Raw genomic sequence first — 12,530 nt, forward strand, 5'->3', positions numbered from 1 at the left:
CTTCTGCCTCCCTCTCATGAAGACCCTGTGATCACACTGGGTCCACCTGGATAATCCAGGATAATATCATCATCTCACATTCCTTAGTCACATCTGCCAAGTCCTTTTGCCATGTAAGGTCACATACTCATAGGTGCTGAAGATTAGACGTGAGCATTTGATGGGAGGAAGGGCACCGTGCCGTGTGCTGGACTCTTAGCTATGATACTCTGTGGTCTCATACATGAAGAAATTGCATAAGTAAGTTGCACTCCCTAGTGTATGCACTCTCAGTGGGGATGGTATTAATCCCAAGGGGGTGAAAATTGGTTCTGTGGGGGAGGATGAACAAAACTCATTCTTTTTATGTATAGAGCACAGATACAGTACATACACAGATACACGTCAGTGATATTACAATTTCATGAATGGGATGTGCTTAGCTCTTAATGCACTACCTCGTCTAGTCCTGGATGTCACCTGTGAGGCCAGCGTGTCATCCCCACTTGCCCACCTGCCTTCTTTGCCCTGGCCGTCCATGCTCTGCCTCCCCTTGCGTCCCTCCCCAACACCTCAGCTCTGCTTGAGTAAGATGACTCTGGGGTCCCCCTTGAGAACATATGTGCCTTTTAAAACTATGTTTTTGTTATTGAAGAACAAATGTTAATTAAATCACATCAGCATTAGCTGCACTCTCACAGAGCTTGGTTTTATGCTAATACTGGCCATCTATCTCTTTAGGTGGGTCTTTTGCAAAGAAACAAACTAGAAAACAACTATATTCTCAAGGTGGTAAAGAGCCTTTTTAGGTATTTCCTTCCCAGAATCTCTAGGCTTAGGCTTTCTCTTCTCTTTTTAGCTTTTGAGTGAAAAAGGTAAGGAGCAGCCGTCATTCTCCTTTCTTATTGGTGGGAAAGTGATTGTTGCATATTAATAGGGGTTGTGGCACCTCCGTGGTAATGTTTCACTAAACAGAACAGCATATTCTCTTTCTAGGATGATTAATTTTGTGTGGCCTGACAGTGGTGTGTGGGACTAAATGTTCTGTCCTTTCTAACTGCCTGATCTCTGAGCCATGGGAGATTGCGTTTCTCCTTCACAATCCACCAAAGTTTGCATGTGAACAAAACAGGGGATCTCTGTACGCAACAGGAGGGTGATGTGCTCAACTGTGAAGTGTGGTCCTACTTGAAGTTGTCTGATTCAATGAGATGCAATAAATTAACATACCACATGTATTGCGGGGAGGTGAAGAGGTACCAGATGACAGTCTCCTGAGGTCTCCCTCTCTTGGGCAGTATATGGGAGGAATGGGCTGACAAAATAGCTAAGAGATGTCATCTCTTCACAAAACACCTCCCCATCACATTACTTTCTTTTGTGCAGACTCCTCCTGCCCCCAGTGATGAATTCAGAGGAATCAAAAGAACTGGTTGAGCAGAAGACACCCTTCTAACATAGCAAATGATCTTTCCCCCCAATCTTTATTGAATTTACTTTTTTTCTTTAGTTGATGTGAGCTGCTTTTGACTATGCTGGTTTTTTTTTTTTTGTTTGTTGTTGTTGTTGTTGTTGTTGTTGAGATGAGGTCTCTCTCTGTCTCCTAGGCTGGAGTGCTGTGGCACGATCTTGGCTCACTGCAACCTCTGCCTCCTTGGGTTCAAGAGATTCTCCTTCCTCAACCTCCCGAGTAGCTGGGATTACAGACGTGTGTCACCATGCCCAGCTAATTTTGGATTTTTAGTAGAGACGGGGTTTCACCACGTTGGCCAGGCTGGTCTCAAACTCCCAACCTCAGGTGATCCACCTGTCTCGGCCTCCCAAAGTGCTGGGATTACACGCGTGAGCCACTGCACCCGGCCAACTATGCTGATTTTTAAAAAACTTCATTGTACCTTAACAGCATTTACAAAAATCAGATTTATCTGATTGAAGTATAATTTACATACAATAAAATCCACCAACTTTAATAGCACAATTCAGTGCATTTTGACAAAATATGCAGTCATGTAGCCTCCACCATGATGAAGGTATAAAGCTTCTCCATCATTGCAAAGTTTCTCGATGCCCCTCTGCAGTGAGTGTCTCAACCAGCCCCAGCCCCTAGCAACCACTGATCTACTTTCTGTCACTACATTTGTGCCCTTTCTAGAATTTTATATAAGGGGAATCATGTAGTATGTTGCCTTTTGTGTCTGGCTTCTTTTTCTTAGTATAATAATGTTGAGATTCATCCATGCTGTTGCATTGATCAGTAGTTCCTTCTTATTTATTGCTAAGGAGTATACCATCTGCTATAGCCTGAATGTGTCCCCCAAAATTCATATGTTGAAACTTAATTACCATGTGATCATATTAAGAGGTGAGGCCTTAAGGAGGTGATTGAGTTTAGAGGGCAAAGAATTATAGACTTTATAAATGGACTTGAGGGAACTAGTTAGTCCCTTTCCTGCCCTTCTGTCATGTCTGCCGTATGAGGACACAGCATTCCTCCCCTCTGGTGGGCACAGCAAGGCGCCATCTTGGAAGTAGAGAACAGGGCCCTCACCAGACAGTGAACCTGCTGGTGCTTTGATTTTGGACTTCCCAGCCTCTAGAACTAAGAGAAAAAAATTTCTACTTTTTATAAATTACCCAGTCTATGGCATTTTGTTATAGCAGCACAAACATATTACGAGACCATTGTATGGATATACCCTAATTGGATTATCCATTCTTCTAATGATAGATATTTTGCTCTAATAGAAATAATTCTCAAGATATTTTTGGGTTCAAATAAAACAACTATTTGAAAAGGATGGAGACAAATTGAGGATACTAATTTAAACAATTGCATTTTGGCAGAACAAGCACATAAACCTCTCACCCAAAGTTTGCAAGCAAATGTGTTTGTCTTAGTGGCATTGCAGGTAAATCACATGGTATGTTGCTTTAACATCATTAGCAACCTACTCCAAAACGGGACACTCAAATAACATCTAAAATTGGTGAGTTAAGCTAGAAATATAACATAAGCAAAAACTGAGACATTTTGATTTTTTAATATATTGTTACTTAAGATGAATAATAATACCAAACTTTTGAGAAAGATCTCCAATCCACATGGATTGTATTACTTAATGTTTGTTTGATATCAAATTCCCATGGTGGTTTGCTCTTACTAAGAAAAAGCACTCTACATGATACATTTCTTTCTAGGAGGATACAGAATGTAATTTCATGTTTTAGTTTAAAAGAGGTATTTTCCCTGATTGATATCTCTCACATTGTATCGAAAGACAAATAAAAGACTTACAAGGCATAAGGGATGTAGGAAAGACTAGTTTTAACTTTTGATTTTAAAATTCCAAAAGATATGTTAGGCAGAAATAATACAGTTAACTTCAAATAGCAATGGCAGTCTTTATGTCAATTGACATTAAATCCAAGACAGAATAACTTTCCTTATGTGTTTACCACATGCCAGACACTGTTCTGAGAGTTTTAGGAGTATCAACTTATTTAAACCGTACAATAACTTAGAAGCTTTGGTCCTATCATTATTATAATTTCCATTTTACAGATGACAGAACAAAGAAGCTCGGAAACCTGCCCAAGCTCACATATTGGAGCCATGATTCAATGTAGCATTCCAGCCTCTTTGGCTGTTTGCTTAGCCACGGTACCATTGCTGCTTCTAAATAAGCCTTCATAGGAAATATTATTGGATGCCAATGGTATTAGTCTGTTCTCAGGCTACTAATAAAGACATACCTGAGACTGGGTAATTTATAAAGGAAAGAGGTTTAATGGACTCACAGCTCCACATGGCTGGGGAGACCTCACAATCATGGCAGATGACGAAGGAAGAGCAAAGGGATGTCTTACATGGCAGCAGGCAAGAGAGCATATGCAGTGGAACTCCCTTTTATAAAACCATCAAATCTCGTGAGACTTATTCACTATCATGAGAACAGCATGGGAAAAACATGTCCCTGTGATTCAATTACTTCCTACTGGGTCCCTCCCATGACACGTGGGGATTATGGGAGCTACAGTTCAAGATGAGATTTGGGTGGGGACACAGCCAAACCGTATCACCAATGAATTGTTTTAATTGTAATTTTTGTAAGTAGGAAAAGTATAGATAAAAAGAAACCAAACAGTCAACTAGATTTCTATTTACATATTTTTCCAATGACTTTTCTATACCTCTATACATATATGTATACGCCAACAGAGATCAATAGAAATGTGCATCAAAAGACATGGTCAAATAATTCTCTCTGAAGGACAAAAAAGGGTCACCCAGAATTTCACTTTTATACCCCTTAAAACTGCACTGAAAATTATAACTTAGCTAATAACCTTAGGAAAACAGCATGAGGACAACAATAAGCTTAAAAGGGGTAATCACTCTAAAGCAAGTTGCACAGGTTGAAGATGTCAATGAATAACAGGCAAAATTGCTACCTTGGGATTAACTGGGACTCTTTACAAACTCTCCAACAGTAGCTGAGGATGTTGACAGCAAGACGGCCAGGTGTGAGGGCGAGGTACAAATAACCAATGACTCGGAAATGTGTTTCTTTTCCCTCGTCATGTGCAGGTGTTCACACGGCAACTGCTGTCTCAGACTGTTGTCCTACGTTTCAAGAGAAACCTATTTCCCTCCTTTTGGGAACATCTTTGTAATATACATACATATATATGAAATATGCATATATATGTATATCTCAAATATGTGCATACATGTATGTGAGATATATGCATATATGTATGTGAGATGTACACATATATGAGATATATATGAGATATACCTATGCGTATGTATATCTCATATGTGTTAACACACATGCATACATATATAAAAAACATAAATATATTACAGGTGAGAGAGGAAAGAAAAGAGAAAGTGAGACGGAGGATGGAGAGAAGGGTAGAGAAGAGGCTTTCTCAATCCTAACGATTTTTCCCTATTCATTCCTTGCCCTTGCACTCCATATTAAACATAAGAGGATAATTGAAAACAAACAACCCGATTAAAAATTGGGACAAAATGAGAATGTAAACTGGCATAGTTATTATGGGAAATAGTATGGAAGTTCCTAAGAAAGTTAAAAAATAAAACTACTATATTAGTCTGTTTTTCACACTGCTGATAAAGACATATCCAAGACTAGGAAGAAAAAGAGGTTGAACTGGACTTACAGATCCGCATGGCTGTGGAGGCCTCAGAATCATGGCGGGAGGTAAAAGGCACTTCTTACATGGTGGTGGCAAGAGAAAATGAGGAAGATGCAAAAGTGGAAACCCCTGATAAAACCATCAGATCTCATGAGACTTATTCACTACCATGAAATCAGTATGGGGGAAACTGCCCCCATGATTCAAATTATCTCCCATTGGGTCCCTCCCACAACACATGGGAATTATGGAAGTACAATTAAAAATGAGATTTGGGTGGGGACACAGAGCGAAACCATATCAACTACCATATGATTCAGCAATCCACTTCTGGGTATATATCTAAAAAAATGCAAGAAGGGTCTCAAAGTGGTAGCTGTGGCCCCAAGTTCATTACAGCATTATTCACAATAGCCAAGATATGGGAATGACCTATGTGTCCATCAGTGCATGAATGGAAAAAGGAAATATATATATGGACACACACATATACATATACATGTGTGTAAATACACACACACAACAGAATAGTTAATCATACAAAAGAAGGAAATATTGGCATTTGCAACAACATGGATGAACCTGGAAGACTTTAGGATAAGTGAAATAAGCTAGACACAGAAAGACAAATACTATATGATCTCACTTTTATGTGGAATCTAATAAAGTTGAATTCATAGAAGCAGAGAGTAAAATGGTGATTATCAGGGGCTAAGGTCCAGGGAAAATTTTGATCAAAGGGTACATACTTTCACTCATAAGATGAATAAGTTGCATGGTAAATATAAGTTAATAATACTGTTTTGCTTACTTGAAATTTGCTAAGAGTAGATTGTAAGGGTCCTCACCACACCCTACAACAAAAACAAAAAAGTAGCTACGTATGGTGGTGGATGTGTTGAATATATATATACACATACACACACACACACACACACACCATGGAATACTACTCAACCATAAAAATAACAAAATAATGTCTTTTGCGCAACTTGGATGGAACTGGAGGCCATTATCCTAAGTGAAGCAACTTAAGGACAGAAACCAAATACTGCATGTTCTCACTTGAAAGTGGGAGCTAAGCCATGTGTATACAGGGGCGTAGGGTAGCATAATGGATATTGGAGACTCCAAAGAAGGGAGGGTGGGAGTGGAATGAGGGTGAAAGTTACTTATTGGGTACAATGTATACTACTCAGGTGACAGGTACATTAAAAGCCCAGACTTTGCCACTATATAATCACATCCATGTAACCAAAAACCACTTGTACCCTAAAGCTATGATTTTTTTTTAAAAGAACCTTCTACAGAGCCCCCAGTAGTTCAGGTTCTCAATCCCCAACTTTAGGGTATTCTGAATAGCAGCTATGGGATGAGACTAGGGCATGGAATTTTCAATACATTCCCTAGGAAATTCTAAAAGCTTTGGAACCAATGCTATAATATACCTCCTTCATTACTCAGGAAAGGAAACTGAAGCCCAGAATCTTACATGTGAAAGAAAACAACCATAACCATAATATGATAATGATAGGAGCACTTATTATCTGTCAGGCACTGTAATATGTGCTTTCATTATATCAGATGCTTATGCTATAAGTACTGTCATTATTCCCACTGTACAGATGAGGAGCCAGAGGTTCAGAGAGGTTATGTAACTTGCTCAAGGTCACACAGCTAGTACGTGGCAAAGCTAGCAATCTGATTGCAGAATTCTTACCCTCAACTACTGGGCTATACTACCTCTTCTTATATAATTTATATGTATCCGTCACATAGTAGAGCCTGACCACCCTGGAAGCATTGAATATACAGTCTTATACTCCAGGATAAAGTCAAATAGGTAAGTATATGCCTCAGTTTTAACACTGCCCTCATGTGGACACAATTCTGTTGTCTTTTATAATTTATCAGTTTCTGAGGAATTCCTAAGTGCTGATAATGGCAGAGGCTGTGCACATTTGGGGAAAAGGAATATATGAAATATCGCTGGAGACTATGTTAAATGTTTAATAAACAATCTCCTTTAATCCTGATAGCAATTCTGTGAGGTAGGTACTTTTATCCCCATTTTACAGATGAGAAAACTGAGGCTGAGAAAAGCAGATGCCTTGTTCCAGGTCACACAGCCAGTAATCTGCAGGGCAGAGATTGCAACCTAGGTCTGCCAAGCTTCATGTTTTCACTCTATTGCTTTTATCTTATCTGCTGTAACTCCTCAGTCTCCTCCAGCTGTCACACACACTCAGAAGAGATCTGTTGTTATGGCTGAATCATATTGCCCCCAAAGATGCTGAAGTCCTAACCCCCTGTGAATGTGACCTTATTTGGAAACAGGATCTTTGCAGATGATCAAGTTAAGATGAGGTTATTAGGGTGGGCCCTAATCCAACATGACTGCTTCCATATGATGAAGGGGAAATTTAGACATGCATAGAGGGAAGATGACATGAAGATGCAGGGAGGAGATGGCCATCTACAAGCCAATGAGAGGGGCGTGGAACACATTCTCCCTGATGACCCACAGAAGGAACCAATTCTGCTGACAACTTTATTTTGAACTTTTGGCCTTCAGCACTGTGAGACAATACATTTCTGTTGCTTAAGCCACCAGGGCATGGTAGCCCAAGGAACAAACGCCAAGTATTTTCAAAGTGAGCCTGCGGCTTCGACCCTTTCATTTTTTTTTTTTTTTCACCATAAACAGCATCTGCAGACCCCCCTTCCCCACGAGAGGGTAGATGCCCTTCCCAGAGTGGCACTGACCTTCCTCTAAGTGCTGAACTGTGTGGGTCGACACCACCACTGGAACCCCGTTCAGAGCAGACGCGTTGTCCTGAAACAGAGCACGTGGCATTGTGAGACAAATCTTCGGGGGAAAATCAGAAGAACTCAAGGAAGAACCTCGAAGATACAAGGGTGTCTCACAAGTAATTAAACTTAACTTAAAGGCTGTGTTTCTAGAAACTCCCCAGTTTTCTATCATGCCTTGGAGAACCAAAATAACTCACTCCAAGAGTGGACTCCAGTTATTATGAGAGCACACCATGGTGCCTCAGCTCAGGGGACCCCACACTCACAGGAAGCTCTGACCCGTCGCACGGAGGGGACCCCAGGCTCAAATGGGCATTTGTCAAGTCAGGGCTGGAGCACGAATTTAATATGCTGATTCTGACACCTTTTAGGTTATCCTCGCTCCACTGTCTTGCACACACAGACACAATCAATCAGCAGCCAGGACTTCAGTCAACACACTTGTCAAATACAGGAAGTTCTTCTTTTTTTTTTTTTTTTTTCCTGCTGATGCCCCTGTAATGGTTACTACACTACCTTGTAAGTCTCTGCTTCTGGTTCATTCTCTTGGTCTTCAACTCTTTGGGGAACACTCATTTGGTTACCCATTGCTCCTATAATGGAGAGAAAGAGAGGAAGAGAGAAAGAAATCAAAACCAAACGAAGCTACATGTGCTACTAAGGTGCAGAGGCCTGACAAGCCGCCCATGGCTGTATTATCATCAGCTGAGATCAGAACAAATTGCTTGTATTAGTCCGTTCTCACACTGCTATGAAGAAATACCCGAGACTGGGTAATTTATAAAGAAAAGAGGTTGAATTGACTCATGGTTCCGCATGGCTGGGGAGACCGCAGGAAACTTACAATCGTGGCAGAAGACACCTCTTCACAGGACACCAGGAGAATGAGTGCGAGCTGGGGAAATGCCAGATGCTTATAAAACCATCAGATCTCGCGAGACTCACTCAGTATCACGAGAACAGCGTGGAGGAACCTGCCCCCATGATCCAATTACCTCCACCTGGTCCCATCCTTGACGTGGGGATTATGAGGATTACAATTCAAGATAAGATTTTACGTAGAGACACAACTAAACTATATCATTGCTTATATTTATTTTGGGGAATAGAAAGGAGATTTTGGACTCATATATTCAACAGAATTAAAGTTAAATGCAGTCATAATTTTCAGTTGCATTTCATTGCTAGGGGAAAATATTTATCATCATGAAAAGTGTATTCAGTGTAGATAGCATTTTTTTCTCTTTTAGCTAAAGTCACAGCTATTAGGATTTTAGAATGAGGGTAATTGAAATAATAATATTTTTTTTCTGATTCTCAAACTAAATTAATTCCCCTATTAAAACCTTTTACACTACGGCCTTTTTTTTTCATAGCATTTAGCAGGGCTTGTAATTATATACTTACTTGGGTATATATTCATGCTTTCACTGATTTAGCACATATGGTCATGTGTCACTTAAGGGCGAGAAAATGTTCTGAGAAATGCATCATTAGATGATTTCATGGTTGTGTGAACATCATAGTATAGCCTACTACACTCCTAGGCTGTATGGTATAACCTACCGTTCCTAGGCCACTAACTTGCACAGCACGCAACCACATTGAACACTCTGGGAAATTGTGACACACTGGGAAGTATTTGTGTACCTAAACATATCGAAACAGAAAAAGTCCAGTAAATACATAGTATTATAATGTCATGTGACCACTAAGTATATGTGGTCCATCATTGACTAAGGTATCATTATGCAGTGTATGACTGTGTCTATTGAGCACAGCTCTGCACCTGTTGCTGGGCTGGGCACTAGGGTTACAGCTGTAAATTAAACAGGCAAGGCCCTCTGACTTCATGGAGCTGAAATATGGTACACAGGGAGAGAGTTAACATATGAACAATAAATCCACAAACGAGGTCGTTTCTGATAGTTCAAGGCAGCATGGCACAGTGGTTATGACCACAGACTCTAGAGCAAGACTGCCTGGGCATGAATCCTCTCTCTGCCCCTTGTAGCTGTGTGTCCTTGGGAGAGTTAATTAGCCTCTCTGTGCCTCATAAGACTGCTATAAGGACCCAATGAGTTAATGCTTGTGACGTGGTTAGAACAATGTCTAGCTCATGTTAAGCAAAACATATGTGCTTATTAAACAAAAATGCATAGGGTTCTAAGTTATGAATAAAAGTAATTTTTTTTTGAGACGGAGTCTCTCTCTGTTGCCCAGGCTGGAGTGCAGTGGTGCAATCTCGGCTCACTGCAACCTCCGCCTTCCGGGTTTAAGCAATTCTCCTGCCTCAGCCTCCTGAGTAGCTGGGATAACAGGTGCGTGGCACAACACCAGACTATTTTTTTTTTTTTTTTTTTTTTTTTTTAGTAGAGACGGGTTTTCACCATGTTGGCCAGACTGGTCTCGAGTGCCTGGCCTCATGTGATCCACCCGCCTTGGCCTCCCAAAGTGTTGGGATTACAGGCATGAGCCACTGCGCCTGGTCGAATAAAAGTAATTAATAATATTACGTGAGATGGGATCATATGGGAGATGGCAGCTTGTGGCACTGCTGGGTAGGATGGTTCTGAAATGACTGTTAATGTGGTTATTGTCCCATAGGTGAAGGGCAAAGTTGAATATTTAATTTATGTCTCCCTTCCACAAGAAATTGTAAGCACCCTGACGTCAAAGGCAGTGTCTACCTTCACCCAATTTTGTATCTCCTAATCTTAGCAGTGTGTTTGCATTTACTGGGAGCTTAATTATTATTAGTCAATGGAGGGAATAATGATTGATAGCATCTCTCACATATGAGGCACAGACCTAGGTACATGACCACATCATCACCAAACCTCTGAAGAGCTTCGTTATAATAATGTATGATGTATAATAATAATGATGATAATAGCAAATCATTACTTATCATGTTCTCAATTCCAAGCTCTAATTTCGGAGTGCTTCACCTGTATTGTCTCATGTAGTCCTATAGCACTCCTGTGAGATAGAGGTATCATGATTTCATTCTTCATATGAGGTAGCTGAAACTCAAGGGGGTTAAATCATTTTCCAAAGGTCACCCAGTTAATGAGCAAGATTCAAACACAGCCTGGCTGTGCTCCTAACCACCGGAATGTTCTGCATATTACTAGCTTCCCTTAAAAAGCAGGAATGGAACCTCCAAGACCCACCAAGGGCAAACATCCAGTGAGGAATTGACTCCTAGTATATCTGATCCCTACACAAGGACTCTTGCAGCCACTCCAAAGGCCTGCTGTCTTGCCACCTAAAGTTCTTTTGCACACGTAATTCCAATGTAGCCCATCTCCAAAGACCTAGCTTCTGGCTTATCTGCTCTAGTGGCTCTCGGAATAAAAATTAGGACTTTTGATTTCTGGCTGAAAGGAGTCAATGAGTCACCAGGGATTCTTGTGGATCTCTCGCCATTGGTGTGAGTTTTTATTCCCTGGTAGTAGACGCATTGAGCAATTGGATATTGAGGAGGCCAAAAAAGGGTCATGGATCTCACCATGTGTTCTCTTGCAGGAATTTAATACATAACCAAATCTGGGGATTTTGTATGTCTTCTGATCATACCACATAATAAAGCTGAGCACTGTTAAAACATGTAGGACACTTGTTGTTTTGTGCTATTTTCTATTTATAAAATCCGTGACTCACACACTTGCATCAGATCATCGCTTCTGTCTGTTAATGGGACATTATGAATAATATAATATTGAATCCTCAAGACCAGGGTTGGCAAAGAACAGGGGTGGCTGGATTCAGCTCATTGCCTGTTTTAGTAGGCCAGTGAGCTAAAAATGAGTTTTAAATTTATAAATGGTTGGAAAAAAATTAGAAGAATCATAGAATGTGACACATGAAAATTATATGAAAGTCAAGTTTTGGCATCCATAAATAAAGTTTTGCTGGAAGATAGTCATGTCCTTTTATTTATATATTGTCTATGATGGCTTTCATGCTGTAATGGCAGAGCTGAGTAGTTGCAACAGAGACCTATGGCCTGCAAAGCCTAAGATATTTACTATCTGGCTCTTTACAGAAAGTTTACCAGGATTTGAACCTACTGTGTATAAAAACAATGACAACAACTCTAAAAAATCATAGAAATGATAGAGTAATAACAATAACAACATTTGGTGAGTGCTTACCATCTGTTGAGAAACTTCTAGGAGCTTTATTTGCAGTAAAACTAATTTGCTCTTTGCAGCAATTCAACAAGACAGAGGTATTATTATTTCAATTTTGCTGGTGTGGAAACTGAGGCACGCAGGTTAAATGTCTCAGTCAAGGATACGCGCAAACACATACGTTCATATATACACATGCGAGAATATATACACACAAAGTATCTCTATCTAAATTCAGCTTTTAACAAGTTTTAAAATTATTTTAACAGTAGGATTACAAGCTTTATTTTAAAGCTCTTACTATTTAATGTAAATTCAATCCTAACAGAGCTACTTTGAATCAACGCTTGAGGTTATGAAAAATCTTGGAGCTGGAAGACGCATGGTGTACAGAAGTAGGAGAGAAGATTTTTCTTCCCACAGAGTTGGGGT

The 12,530-nt window shown here is 40.1% G+C and overlaps 1 protein-coding gene across 1 annotated transcript in view; it reads right to left on the reverse strand.

The window, feature by feature from the left end:
- Positions 1 to 8,562, reverse strand: part of BCAS1 (brain enriched myelin associated protein 1) — a 115,392-nt gene extending 106,830 nt beyond the window's left edge. Inside the window, exons 1-2 of the mRNA XM_055104755.1 lie at positions 8,476 to 8,562; positions 7,912 to 7,981 (exon numbers count right to left, since the gene is read on the reverse strand). Of these exons, the coding sequence (XP_054960730.1) occupies positions 7,912 to 7,981; positions 8,476 to 8,547 (142 nt within the window). The 5' untranslated portion in view covers positions 8,548 to 8,562. The remainder of the gene's footprint in view (positions 1 to 7,911; positions 7,982 to 8,475) is intronic.
- Positions 8,563 to 12,530: the final 3,968 nt, after the last annotated feature.

This window comes from Pan paniscus, chromosome 21 (genome assembly GCF_029289425.2).
Source record: "Pan paniscus chromosome 21, NHGRI_mPanPan1-v2.0_pri, whole genome shotgun sequence".
In the NCBI taxonomy this organism is placed as follows: Eukaryota; Metazoa; Chordata; class Mammalia; order Primates; family Hominidae; genus Pan; species Pan paniscus.